Consider the following 24,014-nt stretch of genomic DNA (forward strand, 5'->3'; position numbering starts at 1 on the left):
TTATAGCAGAGTCAACTAAACTAAACTGACAAATTAAGAGAAAGGATAGGTCAATAGAAATATTTAAAGGACAGACATGTAAAGGCAGACATTTAAAGAGATACTTTCGAATGCAGTATCAGGATGTGGGGTAGACCAATTGGTAGTAAAGATGAGGAAAAGCTGCTTCACTCAAAGGATAGCAAACCTAAAGAATTCTCCACCTCAGAATGTTGTGGAGCCCTAGTTGCTGAATATATTGAAAAAGAAATGTTTTTTTACTTAGATTTTAAAGGAACTAAAGGGGTAAGTAGAGATAGCGGGACTGTGACATTGAAATAGAGGATCAGCTATGATCATATTTAACGGTGGAGCAGTCTTGAAAGACCGAATAGCCTATTCCTGTGCTTAGTTTCTATATTGCTATGTTTAATGCACCAGAAAGATGCATTTCAACGAGAAAGAAAAATTCCAAAGCTAGGCCCCACCATACGTATGTAATGAAGAAAGTGAATGATAATGTCAAACTTAAAAGCATAAAATTTCACAAGATTAACTGGCAAGTTAAAAAAAAACTGAGCAGAATATTAAAATAGGAAAGAATGGCTAAAAGATTAATAAGGACGGAAAAATTAGAATGCAATAGAAAGCTAACTGGAAATATAAAAACAGTAAAAATTGTAACTGTTTTTAAAAGAGAGAAGAATTAGCAGACTGAGCATTAGTCCTACAGGAAGTAAGACTGGAAGATGACGGGAAATAAGGAGGTGGCAAATTATTTGAACAAATATTTTGCATTGGGCCTCATTGTAGAGGAAATTAGTAGCATTCCAGAAATTTCTGAAATTATAATTTCTAGACATGGCTGGGAGGGTCTAACTCTAGAAAATTACAAACATCAAGAAAGTGTTCTCAAGCAAATTTTTGGAACTGGGGCTAACAACGCAACAAGTCCAGATGGGCCTCATCCTATGGTCTTAAAAGAAATGGCTAGTAAGATTGTTCATGTGTTAGTTTTAATCTTCCAAAGTTCCTTAGATTCAGGGAAGGTTCCACTGGATTAGAAAATAGCAAATGTAGCTCTTATTTTTAAAGGAAGGGAGACAGGAAGCAGGAAAATCAAATCCAGGTAACATGACATCTGTTGTAGGGAAGGCATTCAACACTAAAATTAGGGTCCCTACAACAGGGCAGTGAACAATGTTCCAGGTAATAAGGCAGGGTTAGCATTGTTTTGTGAAAGGGATATCATGTTTAACCAATTTATTGAAGTTCTTTGAAGAAGTAAAGTGTATTGTCATTAAAGAAGGAGCTAAGGGATGTACTGTAGTTAGATATCCAGCAGGCATTTGATAAAGTGCAATAGCAATGGTTATTGTGCAAAATGAAAGATCATGATTTAGGGGGTAACATATTTGCATGGATAGACAATTGGTTAGCGAACAGTAAACAGACTTTTTGCATAAATGTGTCATTTTCTGGTTGATGCAGATCAATGAGTGGTGAACCATAGGGATCAGTGCTGGGGCTTCAACTTTTTAATAATTTATGTAAATAATTTATATGAATATACTGAAGATATGAATTTTATAGCTACTGATGGCACAAAGATAATCTTTGAGGAGGACATAAAGAAGTTACAAAGGGATATAGATAGGTTAATAAAAGAGCAATGATCTGGCAACTGAAATATACTGTGGCAAAATATGAAACTCATCATTTTGGTAAGGATATCAACAAAGAATGCTATGTAAATGCAGAGAGATTGCAAACCTCTGAAGTGCAGACCTCTGATCTACATATTCTAGTGCATGAACCACAAATCATTGGTATGCAGGTTCAGTAGGTCCTGAGGAAATCTATCAGTAGATTATAAGTTATTATGAGGAGAAATAAATACAAAAGTGGAGAGGGGATATTTTGGTTAGCTAGGGTGAGACCATATCGGGAATACTGTAGACAATATTGATCTCTTTATTTAAGGAAAGGTGTGAATACATTAGCAGCAGTTCAACAGGTTTTACAAGACTAAAATCTGGAATAGATGGATTGTTTTAGGAGGAAATGTTGGACAGTATAGGCTATTATCTGCTTCAAATTAGAAGAGTAAATGGCCACTTGTTTGAAACATATAAGGTTTTGAGTGGCATTGACCTGGTAGATTTGAAAGGGTGTTTCCTCTTTTGGGAGAATCCAAAACTAGGGATCACTATTCAAGCATAAAAGGTCTTCCTTTAAGGCAGACATGAGAAGACTTTTTTCCTGAGAATCTATTGAATCTTTGGTTCCTCTTCCTCAGAAGAAGAGTCTTTGGTTATTTTTAGGGCAGAATTATATAGATTATTGACAATAAGAACATGAAAGGTCATCAGAGGTAGGTTGGAATGTGAATTAATCAGATAAATCATGATCTTCCTGAATAGTGAAGCAGGCGCAAAGAGTCCAAACTCTCGTGTTCCTAATTCACATGCTTGTACGTTAATGATAATAAAAGTTAGCATTCGTTAACTTTGAAAAAAATGAGCTCAAAAACAGACCGCATTTTGGAAATTTTATTTATTTGTAAATTTAATGCTATCCAACAATTAGATCCAGCACATTACAATGACGATTACACTCCAAAAACACTTAAATATGCATTAGGATGAAAGCTACATTATAAATGTAACTTATTTCTTTTCTCCAATTACTTCATTTTAATTTGCAACCTGTATAAACACCTCCATATCATAAGATTTTTTAAAATTAATTTTCCAAGTTCCTATCCTTGACCAGCTGAGTGGCAATGCATTAGCTGTTGTAATATGGAGTTGTGTAAACTCAGAACATCTGCGCTGGCTGTCTTTAGCCTTTTTGTGGCCCTATTCCTTGAGCTAAAGTAGAGTAATTTTGGCCAGAATTTCTGCTCCTGATTTGCTATGAAGTGAATCTTCCTGGAAGTACCTGTGTGCAGTTGCCAAATGAGGGTTATATTTCCCTCCCTATGATCAGTGATTAATTTTACTAGCAGTGCGTACTGGGATAAATGTAATAACTTAGCAATCTTGGCACAGTGCTTCAGGGCTGAGTATCAAGAATTTGGGCTTTGATGCCTAATTCGTGGCCTGCAGGTTTTGCATTCTGTGAGACCATGTCCAAATTCCTGGTATATATTTAATGTCAATACCATGTTCCTTGGTAGACAGTCACAGATCTAAAGTGGCTTTTTTGAGGGGAGAAGACCAAAGCCCTACAATTTGTGCAAACATGCACTATCTTCAGGATTTGTATTTGGAGGAAATTATTGAGAGGACGTCAAGAGGGAGAGCAGGGTGGAGTTGGAAGGAAAAGCATCAAAGCGACCTTTGACAAAACTGAAGTCAAAATGACCCAGTTGCTGTTTTTGGATGTGTATTTATTTTCCTAGTCCTGTACGTTACAAACCTGTATCAATATTCCATAACACATTATCTCTGTGAACAATAAGATAAAACTTTGATCAAGGCACTTACCTGGACAAAAGAAACCACCTGACTTATTGCCATTAGAAAAATCAGTAAATGTGTGAAACTGTGCCTTAAACTCCAGATTACATTTCATTTCTTCTGGCAAAACACCCCAGAGATAGATTAGCAATCGGTTACTTTAATGATGAAACAAGACTAGATATGCCAAATTAGAATTACGATGTAAATAACCTCCAGGTGGTTTCATCTTAGGTTTCCTAAATAATCAGAAACTTCATTAAAGACATTGAATTTATCTATTTAAAATAATCTCTCAGCTTGCACTATTTCAGTAAATAATCTGGCTTTACAGATTTGTAAAGCGCCTCTTGCATGGATTTACAATAAAAGATTTTGAATTGTCATGACTTGCGCACTAACTGTAAAAATTAGCTGAGAAAGTTTCAAAAATTAAACCACTCACAATCAAACTTAATTTTCAATGAAGTGGAACACTGATCTAGAGGTCCTTTTTAAAGTTACATCACTTAAACATATGGGTTTTTATTTGCACCTTAAGTAGAATTTTGGTTGTCGATGGAAAATGTTTCCATAGCAAGCAAAAGCCAAATGGCACATTTGCGAAGATATTCATGAAACAGAGAGATCTGTTTGTATGCATATCTTTGAAATTGGAGAATTGTTAAAAAAGAAGATAATAAAGCATATGCAATTTGGAAGCTAGAGCAAAAGAGCTAGGAAATAATATGAAATTTATGCTAAACTTAGCTAAAATGTTGGCTCAGCCCAACTGGTATGGTGTGTTCATTTCTGGGCACTTTATAAAGGGTATGAAGTCTTTGAAGAGAATACAGAACAGATTAGCTCCAGGGATGAGGACTTTGAGTTATGTCAATAAACTGGAGAATTAGAAGCTGTTCTTCTTAAAGCAGAGAAGGCTAAGACAAGCTTTAATCCATCTGCTTAACAATGTAAAATGTTAGGTGGAGAAGATTAAACTCAACTGTGTCTAGCAGCTGAAAACTTATTCAGCAAGAAGGACGGATTTAAAGTGGTTAGCGAAAGAGCTGGCTATGATGTAAGGAAAAACCTTTTTAGCAATGAGTCAATAGGATTTCAAATACAGATTCACAAAAAGACTTGCTGAAGATCTTAAAGGATAAAAATTGCAGGGATATAGGGAGGAGGAAGAAGTGGGTCTAACTGTATTGCTCTTTGAAACAGTGTGTGCAAAGTTAATAGGCTGAAAGATCTCTTTCTATGCTGTACTATTCTGTTATTTTAATGTTTTCGTTCTAGCAATTCTAATAATCTATATAATTTTACTACTCTGTCAATTCTCTTTCTTTTCCACTGTCCCTCATCTGTCCTTTCTCTCTACCTTCCCCTTACTTTGTCATGTGTTGGTTGACTAAAAAAGGATCTGCTGCCCATCCAGGCTGGAAACGAACCATCCACAGTCAAGGAATCACCACCTTCCCTTGTCCTAGCTGCAAACATGACATAGATCTTGGAGAACGTGGTCTTAGCGGTCTGTTCCGAAACTTCACCTTGGAAACAATTGTGGAAAGATACAGACAGGCCGCTAGAGCAGCAGTGGCAATCATGTGCAATCTCTGCAAGCCCCCACCCCAGGAGGCCACAAAGAGCTGCATGGACTGCAAGGCAAGCTACTGCAATGAGTGTTTCAAACTCCATCATCCTTGGGGGACTCCAAAGGCCCAGCATGAGTATGTAGGACCAACAACCAACTTCCGACCTAAGGTACAGAGCTTTTCCTTTTGCTACTTTTGTACAATGTGTTTCAGAAAGGCATTCCCAGAAATGCATTTATTTTATTAGCCATTTTATTCTAGGCACAAAATCATAATTAAATAAGTAAGCAAACATTTTCCCATTTTTTTTGCAAAGAAATGATTGTGCATAGCCCCATCAGTTGAAACTTGTCCTTCTCCACAAACAGGAAAAGGGCCACAGACTTTTTAATGAAGTTGGTGCCTTATTAATAATTAATTTGATTTGCACTTAATACGACAGAGAGTTAGCTGAAGCGGCAGATAGCCATGAATGTAGTAAGCAACAAAACTAACACCTAACAATGTGTTACGTTCATCAGTAATAATCTTGCATGCATAAATCGTAGCGATCTGGCCACTGTATGAGCCATTTTCCATTATTCATTAAAATTGAAATATATTTAAGCAGAAAGAAGAGCCATTAAATAGGTTGCACAGCTGAATTCGTTTCCTTACTTATTCATTCTGACTCAAATGCTCAGATCAACCTTAAATTTGGCACTTCCCTCGAGGACATTAATGTGATGCGACAGATTAAAGTAATATAAATATTCAGAGGAAATAATCTTTAAGCAAGCTTTTTTAATGCTATAATTTTATTACCAGGTTTTGCTAAACAACTTCTTTAGCTCACTAAATTTGAAAATCCCAATTTCATGGACTGATCATTAGTTTTTCATGTGGCAAGCTTGAGTGATTCACAATATTTAATCTCCAGCTTCCTTACAGTGTTATCTCTAACAAGAGTTAAAAATCCTTGTCTGTCAATCATTGCTATGCTATAATTATAACATCTGCTGATGAAAATGTGACAGATGTTGCTGTCATTTTACCCAAGTGTGCAACAGCTGCTGATCATAACCTTAAGATTGCAGCATTTCTTCAGGATTCCTGCAAATATGATCAGAAGAAAGATGCACCGATTGAAAATATCTACTACATTTGTTTTGAAACATAATTTATTTTTCCCTTCTCCTCCACAGTGACTATGATACTTTGCCAAAGGGAATAATTTTCACAGTTGACTTTGGATATAATATAATATCAATGTTAGGGGCCATCATAGCTGAACCTAATTCATAAAATCTCATATTTCTAACATGGTTTTTTTCGATCACAGATTGTAGTTTCTGTAGCTAACCCATCCCTGGCGCTAATTGTAATTCTCTCGGTTCAGGCCCAGTTGTGATGGTGGACTTTCCAAATGTTCAGCTCCTCCCCAATCATGTGGAGAGTCCTGTCTCTGGTCATCCCATGAGGCTGACTGGCCATTTCTAAGTCTCTAGACTGGAATCAGAGGCTATCCTTGTGCTGCTGTGCTACAATTCCATGACTGAAGCTTGTGTCAGTCGCCTTAAATGAGGCCTGATGATAGCCCTGAAAACTTACTTCATTTGTGTGTGCAATAAATGGCAAGGGAAAACGGAAATAATATGAGCCTGGTATCCCTGGCTGAGGAGGCAAAAAGTTGAGGCAGGGATGCTGTGCATATTTAGTTGTGTCCTGAGTGAGTGTACACTATTACGGCAGGCCAAGAGCTCAGAGATGAAACCTCCTCCAGTCTGCGAGCTGGGTATTTGACCCTGAACTCTCAGTGTCTTTGCTACAGATTACAATGATAGCAGCCAGTGCCACCTAAGGTGCAGCCTGAACTTATAAATGATTTGATGGTGTGCCAAGAGAGTTCTTAGAAGTTGGTGCATTTCCTGCCAGTACCCCTGGAGCGTACTCTCCGATATTGGTGATAATGGGAACTGCAGATGCTGGAGAATTCCAAGATAATAAAATGTGAGGCTGGATGAACACAGCAGGCCAAGCAGCATCTCAGGAGCACAAAAGCTGACGTTTCGGGCCTAGACCCTTCATCAGAGAGGGGGACGGGGAGAGGGAACTGGAATAAATAGGGAGAGAAGGGGAGGCGGACCGAAGATGGAGAGTAAAGAAGATAGGTGGAGAGAGTATAGGTGGGGAGGTAGGGAGGGGATAGGTCAGTCCAGGGAAGACGGACAGGTCAAGGAGGTGGGATGAGGTTAGTAGGTAGATGGGGGTGCGGCTTGGGGTGGGAGGAATGGATGGGTGAGAGGAAGAACCGGTTAGGGAGGCAGAGACAGGTTGGACTGGTTTTGGGATGCATTTGGTGGGGGGGAAGAGCTGGGCTGGTTGTGTGGTGCAGTAGGGGGAGGGGACGAACTGGGCTGGTTTAGGGATGCAGTAGGGGAAGGGGAGATTTTGAAACTGGTGAAGTCCACATTGAAACCATTAGGCTGCAGGGTTCCCAGGCGGAATATGAGTTGCTGTTCCTGCAACCTTCGGGTGGCATCATTGTGGCACTGCAGGAGGCCCATGATGGACATGTCATCTAAAGAATGGGAGGGGGAGTGGAAATTGTTTGCGACTGGGAGGTGCAGTTGTTTGTTGCGGACTGAGCGGAGGTGTTCTGCAAAGCGGTCTCCAAGACTCCGCTTGGTTTCCCCAATGTAGAGGAAGCCACACCGGGTACAGTGGATGCAGTATACCACATTGGCAGATGTGCAGGTGAACCTCTGCTTAATGTGGAATGTCATCTTGGGGCCTGCGATAGGGGTGAGGGAGGAGGTGTGGGGGCAAGAGTAGCATTTCCTGCGGTTGCAGGGGAAGGTGCCGGGTGTGGTGGGGTTGGAGGGCAGTGTGGAGCGAACAAGGGAGTCACGGAGAGAGTGGTCTCTCCGGAAAGCAGACAGGGGTGGGGATGGAAAAATGTCTTGGGTGGTGGGGTCGGATTGTAAATGGCGGAAGTGTCGGAGAATGATGCGTTGCATCCGGAGGTTGGTAGGGTGGTGTGTGAGAACGAGGGGGATCCTCTTTGGGCGGTTGTGGCAGGGGCGGGGTGTGAGGGATGTGTTGCGGGTAATACGGGAGACGCGGCCAAGGGCGTTCTCGATCACTGTGGGGGGAAAGTTGCGGTCCTTGAAGAACTTGAACATCTGGGATGCGCGGGAGTGGAATGTCTTATCGTGGGAGCAGATGCGGCGGAGGCGGAGGAATTGGGAAGTGAACCTCTGCTTAATGTGGAATGTCATCTTGGGGCCTGGGATAGGGGTGAGGGAGGAGGTGTTGGGGCTTTCCGTGTCTGCTTTCCCGAGAGACCACTCTCTCCGTGACTCCCTTGTTCGCTCCACACTGCCCTCCAACCCCACCACACCCGGCACCTTCCCCTGCAACCGCAGGAAATGCTACTCTTGCCCCCACACCTCCTCCCTCACCCCTATCCCAGGCCCCAAGATGACATTCCACATTAAGCAGAGGTTCACCTGCACATCTGCCAATGTGGTATACTGCATCCACTGTACCAGTGTGGCTTCCTCTACATTGGGAAAACCAAGCGGAGGCTTGGAGACCGCTTTGCAGAACACCTCCGCTCAGTCCGCAACAAACAACTGCACCTCCCAGTCGCCAAACATTTCCACTCCCCCTCCCATTCTTTAGATGACATGTCCATCATGGGCCTTCTGCAGTGCCACAATGATGCCACCCGAAGGTTGCAGGAACAGCAACTCATATTCCGCCTGGGAACCCTGCAGCCTAATGGTTTCAATGTGGACTTCACCAGTTTCAAAATCTCCCCTTCCCCTACTGCATCCCTAAACCAGCCCAGTTCGTCCCCTCCCCCCACTGCACCACACAACCAGCCCAGCTCTTCCCCCCCACCCACTGCATCCCAAAACCAGTCCAACCTGTCTCTGCCTCCCTAACCGGTTCTTCCTCTCACCCATCCCTTCCTCCCACCCAAAGCCACACCCCCATCTACCTACTAACCTCATCCCACCTCCTTGACCTGTCCGTCTTCCCTGGACTGACCTATCCCCTCCCTACCTCCCCACCTATACTCTCTCCACCTATCTTCTTTACTCTCCATCTTCGGTCCACCTCCCCCTCTCTCCCTATTTATTCCAGCTCCCTCTCCCCATCCCCCTCTCTGATGAAGGGTCTAGGCCTGAAACGTCAGCTTTTGTGCTCCTGAGATGCTGCTGGGCCTGCTGTGTTCATCCAGCCTCACATTTTATTATCTCTGATATTGGTGTCTGAGTTCCAATTTGCACATCTTTCAGATCTAGCTGAATTCACTAGGTACCCACTTTGATTTCCATTTTGAGGTTAATGAGGTGAGTTGGGCTTTGAGCTGGGCAATTGACAAACAATAACTCCTTAGTTGACACTCTTTTCTGCCTGACGAGAATCTCTCCACAACGCTTATGAAAAGCATAAAAGATGGAGTGATATTCTTCTGACATCACATGGCCTTGTCTGACTTTTCATTTCATTCTGCCACAAAAGTACCCATAGCCCATGTCACTCAAGGAACTGATATAATTCTGGCCAGATAGTTTCTTGACTAAATTAACATCTCACAACTCTCTCGCCTGTTCAAAATGTTCCTTGTTTAGTTAGATAGAAAGTAATTAATTAAAACCCCTGAGCTGTTCTCCTTTTAACCTGAACTAATTGCATTAGTGGGAATGGGAATAGATAGAAAGAGAAATATAAGAGAAATTACAAATTGTATTGTTTTCAAAGGAAATCAAGACTAATGAGAAAAAAAGAAAGGGAATGAGAGACAAAGGATGAAAGAATAAGGAACCGAGTAAAGGGGAAGAAATTAAAGGAGGGAAATGAAGGAATAATAGTTTTACAGATGATGAGAAAGACAATGCAGATAAGAGTGAAGTGATTTTGAATAAATTTAATCCCTGAATTGACAAATATTAACCAGAAAAACTGCTCAAAAGGAAACAAAGTTTATTTAGGAAAAAAAAGCAAATTAATTTTTATTACCACCAGAAATGAGTCAAGTATTTAGTTACAGTTCTGTTCCTTGAGCATGTGTCTTAAACCATAAGGTAGATTTTTCAAGTAAAACTTCAGCTGAATGAAATGACTCTCAGGAATAAGAATGAATTTTGAATTGTTCAGAAGTCTCAAGACAGCCCTGAGATGGTGATGTGTGAGGAATTGGGAGGGGGTTACAGTCATAGACCAATGGTGTTCATTGGGAAGGCTGGTGAACCAGGGAGTATTCTTTCTAGCTCACTTTTTAAAAAAAATTGACTTAGTCATAGATAGTTCCAATAATTCCTCTTTGGAGCAAGTGTGGAACATTTACCAGTTCAGCAGAGGACACCTAAAATTCCTCACAATCCTAAGGAATTTAATTAATGCATGTTGTATTTGACTGCAAGAGAGCATAAAAATCAGTGAACCAACATGGGGTCAAACATCTTTCTGGCATTCACTGAGTGCGGGACACCGTGTTAGATTCCAGAAAGCCAGTTGGTGAGGGATAATATTGGAGGCGATCTTTATTCAGTCTAATAGTTATTTAAAGAGTGAAGCATTACAAGCATATATTACCTAACCCAATCCCACGACAACGGCAGTGCATGCATCTCTATGTACGATTATGTGAAACCCCTACTAATGGCTGCACATAATTAAATCCAATTAATGCGCAAATGACACATTGCCCTGAAAATGATTACTTTCTGCATTTATGTTCAGCCTGGAAAATGGGTAGACAAAGTGTCAATTTCACAGACAGTATCTCTCCTTTGTAATCCACTTACTTTTGTGAAAACAATTCCAAAATGATAGAAGTCAGCAAACACCATTACAAACTGAACAAGTCTTTGTAAAGTTCCAATTCTAAGGATTATTTCACTCATCTGTAAATTTGATGGAATACAGAAATTGACTGAAATGTTTGGAGTTGCTGACTGTCTGGATTGTGCCGCATCTGTTACTGTAATGATTTATGAATGATGATAGTTTTAATGTCTTGTTGCTTGATTCCACCACCTAATTTAATTGTCACCAGATCCTGATGTGTCCTGAGCACGATATGGAGAAAGTTACCATGTATTGTGAGGTATGCAGACGGCCCGTGTGCCACCTCTGTAAACTGGGCGGATCACATGCCAACCACAAAGTAACCTCTATGAGCAGCGCCTACAAAGCCCTGAAGGTAAGTTATGTTGATGCAAGACCAAGACCTATTGATTACTTCCATTTTCCAAAAGTGCTTATTATATTCTCAAATATCAAGACATAAAAATGCTCCAATTTCCTCTCTCTGTTTCTTGTACACAATTAGATTTTAAATGCTTAATGACTTTAATGTATCAGTGGCTTTCCCGATTCCTGGCCTCAGTATTTATCCATTTTGTCTTTTATATATATTTGGTTTCTATACGTCTGATAATTGTTAGCTGCTTTGTGCCTGTGTAAAGTGAGATATTGAGGGTACGTTGACAGCTGGTGCAATTTGAATGGTCTTCTCCGGTTTCACCCTGCGGTATGCTTTGTTGTTATGGCAACAGGAGAAGCTATCCAAGAGTATCGGTTACCTCATCAGCAAAGAGGACCAAGTGAAAACTCAGATCTTTCAATTGGAACACATGATTGAGCAGACAGAGGTAAGAGTCAACTGGAATGACAGACAGTTCTTTCCATTCCGTCGTTAGGTTATTTTACAACGTCATGCACTTTCAGAACAAGGAGGATATTTTGAGACAGCAGTGACCAAACTCTTGATCTGAAAATAAGGCAAACATTTTTCTTGTTATTATTATGTCTTCTGTTTGCTTACTGTCCAGTGAGCATGAAGAAAAGTGAAATAGGAAATCAAAAAGGTTGCTTAACATCTACTTGCAGTTTTTATTTCTTACTATGACGTTTCCGTATGTGACTGCTACTGATAGCGCAGTGTATTAGCATTGGCAAACCCGGAGAGATAAGAGAGAAAGTTGGAGCACAGAGATGAGCAATTGCATCATAACCTGAATGCTAGTACCAAAGAATTTAACACCTTTTGTATAAATATTTACTTGATAGTATGGAGTTTCACATTATTAAAAAGAGGCAGGGAGAAAATGACTTTAGAAAGGAAACAAAATGTATACAGAATGAAAGAGGGTACTGATTAGATAGACTATAGATTGGCAGCATGATGTGCTAACAGTCTTAATTAACTCATTATATCCAAAAAGGGCAGGTTAACTCAGGGTATTGCCACAGAGATGCTGCAAGGATTGGCTGTTTCCATCATGTTAGTCTCACTGAGTAAAGGACTATATATTCATTTTGCCAGCAAAGATCAGAGACTCTTGCATGAATAGATGTTACTTCTAGCACATGCAAAGAACCAAACTGCAAGCCCAAATGATAATCTTAAATATGGTTTCAGTGTAATTCTTAGCCCAGTTAGGATTATTTAGTAAATGTTGTCCTTAAAAGCATGGCCAGAACTGAGATAGCAAGTGACACCCAGGGAATTGCCTGAGCTTAAGTTCAGTGGATCAGAGGGCTTAGGCAGAGGATTTATGGTCTTGGTGGATGAGGGTGTCTCTGACTTTGTGGAGCCAATGAAAACCATAAAAAATTAAACAGTTTGCATATAAATGGGCCTTTTATGACCTTGGATCCAGATCCATAGAGTTTTTAACTGGAATGGAAGTCATCCAACTTCAACCCGCACGATAAAACTAGCAATTGAGTCTGATGATGTCATCGGAAATCTGTCTGCATATGGAATGACCAGCTGCAGGAACATAGAACATAGAACAGTTCAGCACAGTACAGGCCCTTCGGCCCACAATGTTGTGCCAACCTACTATTGTACTAAGATCAAATTACCCTGCATACCCTACATTTTACTATCCTCCATGTGCCTTACCAAGAGTCACATAAATGTCCCTAATGAAATGGACTCTACTACCACTGCTGGCAGCACATTCCACATGCCCACCGCTCTCTGTGTAAAGAACCTACCTCTGACATCTCCCTTATACTTCCTCCAATCACTTTAAAATTATGCCTCCTTATTATAGTCACTTCCGCCCTGTGAAACAGTCTCCGGCTATCCACTCTGTCTATGCCTAGCATCATTTTTACACCTCTATCAAGCATCCTTCTTTTCTCCAATGAATAAAGCCCTAGTTCCCTCATCCTTTCCTCATAAGACCTGCCTTCCAGTTGAGGCAGCGTCCTGGTAAATGTCCTCTGCACCCTCTCTGAAGCTTCCTATAATGAGGTGACCAGAGCTGAACACAATATTCCAAGTGTGGTCTAACCAGGGTTTTATAGTGCTGCAGTGTAACCTCGTGGCTCTTAAACTTAATTCCCCTACCAATGAAAGCCAACAGACCATGTACCTTCTTTATAACTCTATCAACTTGGGTGGCAACTTTGAGGGATCAATGGATGTGGACGCCAAGATCTGTTTGCACCACACTGCCAAGAATCCTGCCAGTATTCTGCATTCTGCATTCAAATTTGACCCTCCTAAATGAATCACTTCACACTTTTCTGGGTTGAATTCAATCTGCCACTTCCTGGCCCAGCTCTGTATCCTGTCAATGTCCCATTGCAACCTACAACAGCCCTCCACGCTGTCCACAACTCTACCAGTCTTCATGTCATTGGCACAGTTACTAACCCAGCCTTCCACTTCCTCATTGAAATCATTTGTAAAGATCACAAAGAGCAGAGGTCCAAGAACAGATCCCAGCAGAACACCACTGTGTCACCATCTCCTCCAATTTATAAGTTCAATTGGTTAGGTTGTAGTGGGAACATACTGTGTTAGACCCTTTTCCTGTCAAGGCAATACCATTTAAAACTGATCCCAGGATCTCTGCTTAATGGTCTATAACTCTGGAATACATTCCACATAGCATCACAGTTCTCTATTTTAAAAAAATCCTTGTGCTCCTTGGCCTAAAACTAATCTACAGTTAATCTTAATGTTTGCTTCCTAAGTTTTATCTATTGCCTGAACATTCCTCCTTTAGTTTGCAGCTCAACACCCAATGCACAAAATGTATTAATTAGGAACATGGTACATGATTGTGCACATGATGTCAATATAAGCAGGAGGACAGAGTAAGGAACACAGATGGAAAGATTAGTAGGTGCAGGAAAGTGAAACTGGGCCTCGAAATATCCATCTATGGTAAAGGTAAATGATGCTGAATGAAGATCACATTATAAGAGATCAAGTTAATTTCGTGAAACTAATTATATTGGAATTTGCTTAGACGTTGATAATTGATCTTAAATTAATTAGGTGCAAGCAAATACCACTATATGGTGCCTCAAAAATAATTAGATACAACAAGGTTTTATTTTGAAATGTATCAAATAAAGCAACTGTGGCAGATCAATATCAAATGTTGATAAGTTGAGATCTTCAACATATAAAATATCTACCACAGTTAGTTTGTGCACTTATTATTGGGATTTAGTTATTTTTGTAAAATTAAGTACAGCAGGCTTCAAATTAATAACTGAACAGCTGTGTTACATATGGCTATCTTTAGGATAATATCAGATTTATTTCTGATGCATTGACAACATATCACCTTTGTTTCATGTTTAAAGATCTTTGAAGCATTTAAAACAAAAAGGTTAATTAAACATGTTAATTTGTTTATTTGCTAAAATGCCTCTTTCAGCACAATGAACAAAGTTCCATTTATTTTTAGAATGACTAAACTCTTTGTCAAAATGGTATATTTGGCCTCTGAAGGATAGATCCAGAGTCAGGGGTGAATTGATTTAATGTGTGGTGTTCATAATATTTCTGGCTTGTCTTTGTTATTTTCTACCAATTCTGAAAGTTTATCCAAAGTTCTATAAAATTGCTTCCAGGGTAGTCATGAGTATTTATGGAATTTGAAGCAAATAAATGGGTCTGCTGTGCAATGTGGTCATTTTCCTTGTAATGGAGCCAAATGAAATGTAAGGACAGGCCTGCTTACCGCTTAGAGTGGGTGAGTGGGGGTACAGAAATCAGATCAAACACAAGCTTTTTTGTTAGTTTAGGAAAATAGCACAGGCCATGTTGGAAAATTACGTTAATTTTTCATAAGCAGCTCACAGATCTAGGCTTTAGGACCTTGCATATATTTGCAAACTGCAAACATTTGCTTTGTCGTATAGAACTTATCACTGCTTAAAGGAGACAAGGCGATAAGGTTTTCTCCTTTCATTCATCAGGACGAGAGCAAACACTATCGGTGGCATTCACATAGAGAAAAAGCACCAACTTGTAAAGAGTAAGAAAGTGGTGTCAATTGATAAAGCAATTGGAACAGTTCATTGTCAACTTTGGTAAAGTAATCACTTACAGCCAGCATAATGTGCTTTATACATGTTAGCCAACATTACATATACACCATGTACTGAGTTAAATCTGGAAATTTAATGTCAACCAACCATGTACATAATATGACACCTCAGACTTAAATATATAGTCTGGGTTATTTGCTTACTTATATTACTATTAAGTTAAATATATAATTAATTGCATGACTAACAGAGTAATGCATTGGCTATTTGCTAACAGCTCAACCATCAATGTGAGGAGATTAAGATGGAGTCCCCTTATACAAGAGTGTCAGATGTTATGATGTCATCTGGCTGCCTTAAAGATTCCAGCCTTTCTGAGCAATATTCAGACACAAGATCCCTAATTTTCTCTTTGAAGAATAGGAAACCTGTTTTGATAAACATACAAATGGGTGCACAGATTATCTTTATGGATTAGGATAATGCTTTAGGGGACATATGATTGGATCTAGTCCTTGTATAATTATCATGACTTGGTTGTGTAGTTTCATTCTGTGGTGTGTGATCTGTCATTGTGGAGAGATGTGTATCGTAAGTTTTGGATGCCTGGTTTCTGTCTGGTGTAATACTTTCTGTAACAGAATTGACATCTTGTATAATGGATGGTTGATCATGTAGAACTCTGCTGTATCATCTGTACCATCATAGGATTTGACTATTGTTGGTGACAGTGTCAATTGACCTGGAATGTGCTCAATGTCGTCATATCTTTCCACAAACCCTAGGCACCATTGAAGTGTTCTTTAAGTTTTTACTACCAATCTGCTTTCACCAGATTCTATTGCATGCTTTCTGCTACCATCTTCTCATACCCATTTGCTGCCACTAACACCACCGTGATGAAATGTGCCAACACAATGCACTTCATGGTTTTCCATATGTTAGCCAAGGCAGCACGGTGGCTCAGTGGTTAGCACTGCAGCCTCATTGCGCCAGGGACCTGGGTTTGATTCCCGCCTCAGGCGACTGTCTGTGTGGAGTTTGCACATTCTCCCCGTGTCTGCGTGGGTTTCCTCTGGGTGCTCCGGTTTCCTCCCACAGTCTGAAGATGTGCGGGCTAGGTGGATCGGCCATGCTAAATTGCCCATGGTGTTCAGGGGTGTGTGGGTTATAGGGGGAAGGGTCTGGGTGGGATGCTCCAAGGGGCGGTGTGGACTTGTTGGGCCGAAGGGCCTGTTTCCACACTGAAGGGAATCTGATAATAAATAATATATGTCACAAACAGTTGGATTAAGGAGACTGCAAGTCTCTGTTGACATTCTTTTTCTAAAGTCCGTTCCTTACATCCTAGACCTGATGAGTTCTAGCCAAAAAGGGTCTGAATTCTTGACTCCCTTAAAAATGTTGAGGAATTAATTGTACTTTTCATTAAATCCCAGTAAGCTGTCAACTCTGGGTAGCAATCTTTCATAACTTTGTCAGAATCATGGAGGTCTACAGTACTGGAAAAGGCTTGTTGATTCTGCACCAGTCAAGAACAACCACCTAACTATTCTTATTCCATTTTCCAGCACCTGGCCCATCACCTTGTGGGCCTTGACATTGCATGTGCAAGTCTAACTACTTCTTAAATGTTATGAGGGTTTCTGCCTCTACTACCCCTACAGGCAATGAGTTCCAGATTCTCGTCACCTTATTGGTGAGAAAGGTTTTCTACATTTCTCCTCTAAACCTCTTGTCCCTGACCTTAGACCTATGTTCCCTCATCGTTGATACTTCCATCAAGGGGAAAAGTTCCTTCCCGTCTAACCTATCTATGCCCCTCATAGTTTTATATATTTCAGTCATGTCCACACCCAACCTGCTATGCTCTTAAGAAATCAATCCCAGTCTGTCAAACTCTCTTCATAACTAAAACCCCCAGCCGAGGTATCATCCTGACAAATCTCCTCTGCACTCTCTCCAGTGCAATCACATCCCTTCTATAATGCAGATTCTCGAACTGCACATAATACTCTGGCTGTGGCCTAACCAACATTTTATACAGTTCTATTTTAAACTCCCTGCTCTTAATCACTATACTTCAGCTAATAGTGGTAAGTATTCCATATGAATCATAGTACCCCTACAATGTGTAAAAAGCCCATTCAGCCCATCGGGTCCACACCAGCCCTCAGAAGAGCAACCTACTTGGATCCACCCCACCCACCCTAACCCTGCATTTCCCATGGCCAATCCACCTAATCTGCACATCTTTGGACTGTGGGAGGAAATCATAACACATGGAAGAAACCCACACAAACACGGGGAGAAACGTGCAAATTCCACATAGACAGTGACCCAAGGGTGGAATCAGACCCAGATCCCTGGTGCTGTGAGCCAGCAGGTGCCAACCACTTAGCCACTGTGCCTTTTGTTAACTGCCTGGGTGTTTCCCAGGGTCCTACCATTCATCATGTGTTTCCTTTCCTTGTTTGTCCTGCCTGAGTTTGTCAGCACTCATTTATCTGGATTGAATTCCATTTTCCCCGATCAGTCCAGCTTGCCAGCCTGTCTGTATTCTCTTGTAACTGAAGGATATTCCCCTTCCTGTTTACCATCACACCAATTTTCATGTCATCACAAACTCATTGATCACTGCTACAACATTCAAGTCTAAATCATTCATATACGCGATAGTACCTCAATACTGATCCCTGCAGAACCTTATGGGACACATGTTTTCAATCAGAAAAAAACACCCCTTGAGCATCACTGTCCATTTCCCACCAATTCTGGAACCAATTCCAGTTTCTTGGATTCCATGAGCTCTTACCACTGCTATCAGTCTCCCATTTGGGAAAATGTCAAAAGTCTGACTGAAGTCCAAATAGACTACATCGAATTGTCCCCATCTACTCACCTAGTTACCTCTTTGGAAAACTTAATCAGTTTGCTCAGACATGACCTCCCCTTAGCAAAATCATGCTATGGTTCTTGATTAATCCCTTTCTCTCCAAATGAAGATTAAACCTGTCCCTCAGAATTGGTTTGACAGTGCCATCAGAATTCAGAAACATGGCTTTGTGGAGGGCAAATCACATTGAATAATCCATTATTGTTCTTTGAGGAGGCAGGATGTGTTGAGGATAAAAGGGAACTGGACATACTGTGCTTAGATTTCCAGAAGGTATTTGATAAAGGGGCCATATCAATTGTTATTGTGAAAAATAAAAGATCATGGTGTAGGGGTGATTGGCATGGACAGATCATTGGCAGGCTAACAGGAAGCAGAACAGATCTTTTACAGGCTGGCAAATGCAATGATTGGTGTGCCACTCAACTGTTTATACTTTATATAAATGCCTTTGATGAAGGGATGGAAAACATGCTTTCTAAATTTGCTGACAACACAAAAATAGGTAGAAAAGCAAGTTGTTAAGAGGGCATGAGGAAGATACAAAACTTTATTCAAAAATCTGAAAGAACTGCGAAAACAGGAAATCAGAAATAAGAACAGAAATTGCTGGAAAAGCTCAGCAGGTCTGGCAGCATCAGTGGAGAGAAATCAGAGTTAATGTTTCAGGCCCAGTGACCCTACAGTTCTGAGAAAGTTCTGTGTGCAGCATTGGTTTTTTTTTTGAAAAAGATATAAATGCCTTGTCAGCAGTTCCAAGAATATTTACTAAAATAATACCTGGAAATGGTGTGTTGTCTCTTGTGGAAAGTTTAGACAGGCTAGGCAAATGATTCCTGGATTTCAGAATAGAGGGAGTTGACTTGATTGAAACGTTTAAAATCTTGAGGTGTTTTGACATGGTAGATGTGGAGAGGGTGTTTTCTGTTATGTGAGAATCTAGAACCAGCGCAACTGCCAATGTTTAGATACCAAGGGTCACTCTTTTTAAAACAGACATTCAGTGGATTCTCTTTCTCACAGAGGATCGTCACTCATCAGCTTCTGGAATGTTCTTCCCGAAAAAGTGGTGGCAACAAAGTCTTTGAATACTTTTTAAGGCGAGTAGAGAGATTCTTGTTAAGAAATGGGTGAAAGGTTATCTGAGGTAAGCAAGAAATGTAGTTTTGAAGTTACAATCGAATCAACCAAGATCACATTGAATGGGGAACAGGTCCAAATTCTGCTTTTACAAATTCCTACTTTGTATGTTCAAATTATGATTCAAACAGCTGTGAGTTTTCTGCATGAGTCCATTGTCTAAAGTTTCTAAAGCTCCCATGGTACTGTCCTTCGTCAAATGCAGCTTTGGTGTCAAAGGCAGTCTCTCTCGCTCCCCTTTCCCTCCTGGGGTCTACTTGTTTCTCCATGTTTAGATAAAGCTGTAATGAGCTTAGAAGACTAATTGCCCTGGAACCTAAACTGAACATCAGAGAGCCGATTATTTCTGTGTAATTGCTGTTTGATAGCACTGTCAACAACCACTTTTTATTACTTTGATAGTGATAGAATGCAGGCTGATGGGGAGGTAATTGACTGAATTGGATTTGTACCATTTTCTTCTGTAGACAAGACTGACCTGGAAAGTTTTCCACAATGTTGGGTGTTGCCAGTGTTGTAGCTGTAACAGAAAAACTTGTCTAGGGTCGCAGCTAGTTCTCTAGCAAAAACCTTCAGAACTTGCTCTGGAATGTTGTCTGGGCTCATAGCTTTCAAAGTGCCCGATGCATCCAGGCATTTCTTGAAATGATGTGGAGTAAATCAAGTTGGCTAAAGACTGACATCTGTTATCATAGAATCCCTACAGTGTGAGATCAGGCCATTCAGCCTATCAAGTCCACACTACCCCTCCATAGAGCATCTCACACAGACCCATCCCATCCCTGTAACCCTGCATTTCCCATTAGTTAATCCATCTAACTTACACATCCCTGGACACTATGAACAACTTAGCATGGCCAATCCACCTAGCCTGCACATCTTTGGACTGTGGGAGAAAACCGGAGTACTTGGAGGAACCCCATGCAGACACGGTGAGAATGTGCAAATTCCCTGGCGCTCTGAGGCAGCAGTGCTAGCCACTGTGCTACCATCTATAGAGGTCCTTACAATGCTTTGGCCATATGGTGCAAAATTGTGTTATAAAGCTATCAGTAGGTACGATGCTGTGAGGCAGACGTTGATAATATCAGTCAGCTGCAGACCTGAGTCTGCTTCCCATTAAGTGCGTACTGATTTTGATCAAGAATGATGGTGCCATGGGCTTGCAAACAGTTCAGCCTCTTCACTTCCTGTATCATCACTTTCAATTCAACAGAGATGAAATAGAAAGTTAGATGCTGGATTACCCCGTTGCCAAAGGAAGTTAATGCATGAACTTTTATACCCTTAATTTTTCTTGCTTCCCGTCATCTCTTTTCAGCCATGCCAAAACCAGGAGGGAGCTGGAATCTCTTCTGAAATTCTTGAAAGGCCAGAGAGAATTATATCATACTGTTCTGCCATTTCTCTTCAATAAGTTGTGTATTTTTTATACAAGTAATATTTGTAGCACACAGTGCCAGGCAATTCCCATCACCAACAAGGAGCATTTTAAGAATCCCCCCATTGCATTCAATGATAGTACCTTCTGAAATCCACCACCATTACATCCATGGGGCTTGGCTGTCACCTATGTACTTTAACTACAGAAGTAGGTCAGAGATTGGGAGCTTTTAGGTGAGTAATTTACATTCTGATTTGCTAAAAACTGTCTGCCATCTATAAGGCTCAATTCAGGCATGTGTTGGAATACTTTCCACTTTCCTGGCTAAGTATAGCTACAGCAACACTCAGGAAGTTTGGTACTATTCTTAAAGTCAACTCCGTTGGTTGACACCTTATTCATTGCTATATGTTCACTCCCTGTACTAATGACACACAGTGTTTATTATCTACTGGATGTCCTGCAGTAACTCGCCAAGCCTTATTTGATGAAGCCTTTCAAACCTTTGACCTCCACCCCCTAAAAGATCAAGACTAGCTGATGGAGGGAACACCACGAGTTTCCCTGAAAACCACACATCAGCCTGACCTGGACCTGTATTGTTTTTCTTTCTCTGTCACTGAATCAAAAACTCCTTTCCTGAAAGCTCTGTGGTTGCCCGAACATCCAATTATCAGCAGTTGTTTAAGAATACAGCTCATGGGCAGATATGCAAATGAATTAAATAGGTGTACGAACAGACTATCAGTTCCTCAAACTTGTTGTGCCATTTAATAAGATCATGGCTGATCTGATTCTCCATGATCCCACCTATTCTTACCTTGTCAAGAACAACCATGCATGAGGAACAAATGATTAAATCGGCCTTTCATAGCTTTTGTTTATTATTTATAAGAATATTGGCGAAGAGAAGAAAGATTATTTGACTGTGCAGGTAATTTGGAGGTGGGAATTTATGTGATGAAGCCTCTCGGAATAAGTTCAATCAGAGTTGTCATCTTTTTGTAGATGTTTTGGTTTGTGATCCTCATCAAGTTACAACAGACATGGAGAGCCCTGTGGCACAGTGATTAGCACTACTGCCTTACAGTTCTCGGGACCTGGGTTCCTGAGTGACTATCTGTATGAAGTTTGCACATTCTCTCCATTGTCTGTGTGGGTTTCTGTCGGGTGTTCCGGTATCCTCCTGCAGTTCAAAAAGTTGGGTGGATTGGTCATGGTAAATGTGGGGTTACAGCGACAGGGTAAGGGGCTGGGACCAGGTGGGATGTTCTTTGTAGGGTCGGTGTAGGCTCAATGGGCCAAGTGGCCTGTTTCCACACTGTAGGGATTCTATGGTTCTACAGTAGCCAAAAATATAAGATAGTATTCAATAAATCTAATAACATACTCATGAGAAAACTCTTTTCTGAGAGAGTGGTTAGGATGTAGAACTCACAATCGCAGGGAGTAGGCAGGGCAAATAATGTAGATACATTTAAGCAGGAGCTAGATGAACACATGGAGGAAGGACTTGAAAAATATGTTATAAAACTGAAAATGATGGAGAAACTCACCAAGTCTGGCAGCATTTGCCGAGGGAAAAACAGTAATATTTTGAATTCAATATTCAAAACCAAAAGAATATGTTGATAGGTTTGAAGGGTGGGGTGGAAATTCATGAGCAGTAAAAATACTGGTCTTTTTCTGTGCTGTAAACATTACAACACACTATGGCATATTCTGCATCCCTTTAAACTTTAGTTGCCTAAGTTTTGCATTCATACCAGTATCGTGCTTCAGGCACCTCCCTTAATTTGCAATTGGATACGTGTACACTTATGCAAATGGATCATCCAGAATATTTGAGTGTTGTTTGCATCTTCCCAATCTGTTGAAGTTTACAGTGATATTTGGAATGGGCTTGCTTTTATACAACTTTACCTGCATTCAGGGACTATCCTGGGCAATGGATTACTAAAGGTACAAATGAGATTTGCAAATTGTCACTTTGGTGTTCCTATTCTGATATAGCTGGGATTTAAAATCCTTCTTCTTTGATGATGACAGTAAAGCCCTTGTTTAATTAATAACATTCAGCAGCATGTATCTACTGCAAATGGAAGGAGAGGAAGTAACCACAATATTACAGGAAGAGCTTGCATTGATAAAGAAAAAATAGGAACAGGAGTAGACCATACCGCCTCTTACAGCTGTTCCACCTTTCTACAATACTGGGCTTGATCTTATCGTCTCTTCAAATCCATGTTCTGCCTTATTTTCTGGAACACCTGATTGCCATATATTTCAAAGATCAGCCTTTAATATATTCAATAATTCAGTCTTCAAAGAGCTGTGGGGTAGGGAACTTGAAAGATTCATAAGTCTCTGAAAAAAGTTCTTGTCTTTTTGTTTTAAATGGATGATCCCTTACTATGAAACTCCACCCCATAGTTTTAGATTTCCCCATGAGGTCAAATATTCTCTCAGTATTTGGCTTGTGAAGCCACCTCAAAATCTTATATGTCTCAATAAGATTACCCCTCATTCTAATGAACTCCAATGTACATAGACCCAATTTGTTCACCTTTTCTTCGAAACCCTCTTCATTCCAGGAATCAGTTTAGTCGAACTGCTTTCAATGCAAGCATTTTCCTCCTTATTCCTCTATACAGAGGATGGAATGGTGGCTCAATGGTTTATACTGTTGCCTCACAGCGCCAGGAACCTGAGTTTTATTCTGGTCTCTGCAATTGTCAGAGTGAAGTTTGCACATTCTCCCTGTGTATGTATGGCTTTCCTCCCACAGCCCAAAGATGTGCAGGTTAATTAGATTAACCATGGGAAATGCAAGGATAGGGTAGGGATGTGGCCTGGGTGGGGATGCTGTTTGGAGGGCTGCCGTGGACTCGATGGGCCTAATGGCCTGCTTCCACACTGTCGTGATTCTATATATAGTAGTTCTTTGACCTGACCACAGTAAACTAGGAAGGTTCTGCATATATCAGGCAGCCCTGAATACAGATCATTCTCATTCATTCATTTCCTGACAGAATGACGGCCAGTATGATGCTGTAATATCAGCTACATTTCCTGTCCACAAAAGCGCCAAGTAAGACTTTAGTTTCACTCCATTCTCATTTGTCGTATAATTCTCGACCACACACCAGGTACATCATAGATCTTAACATAGGAGCACATATTCAATTCAGTACAAACGACAAACGCTGTAAGCTCATGAGTTATATAAAGGTTACTGAACAACTGCTAAGTTTGTGGATGACTGCATT

At 40.6% G+C, this 24,014-nt stretch overlaps 1 protein-coding gene across 5 annotated transcripts in view; it reads left to right on the forward strand.

Annotated features, from left to right (window-relative positions):
* trim36 (tripartite motif containing 36) overlaps positions 1-24,014 on the forward strand; it is a 104,209-nt gene that overhangs the window by 24,037 nt on the left and 56,158 nt on the right. For 3 of the 5 annotated variants that reach the window (XM_048528039.2, XM_048528041.2, XM_048528042.2), the window contains 3 exons: positions 4,864-5,189; positions 11,073-11,219; positions 11,575-11,670. In XM_048528039.2, coding sequence (XP_048383996.1) covers positions 4,864-5,189; positions 11,073-11,219; positions 11,575-11,670 — 569 coding nt within the window. Of the gene's footprint in view, positions 1-4,845; positions 5,190-11,072; positions 11,220-11,574; positions 11,671-24,014 lie in introns of all 5 variants that reach the window. The other 2 variants (XM_048528038.2, XM_048528040.2) reach the window with 1 other exon arrangement.

This window comes from Stegostoma tigrinum, chromosome 3, assembly GCF_030684315.1.
Source record: "Stegostoma tigrinum isolate sSteTig4 chromosome 3, sSteTig4.hap1, whole genome shotgun sequence".
Classification (NCBI taxonomy): domain Eukaryota; kingdom Metazoa; phylum Chordata; class Chondrichthyes; order Orectolobiformes; family Stegostomatidae; genus Stegostoma; species Stegostoma tigrinum.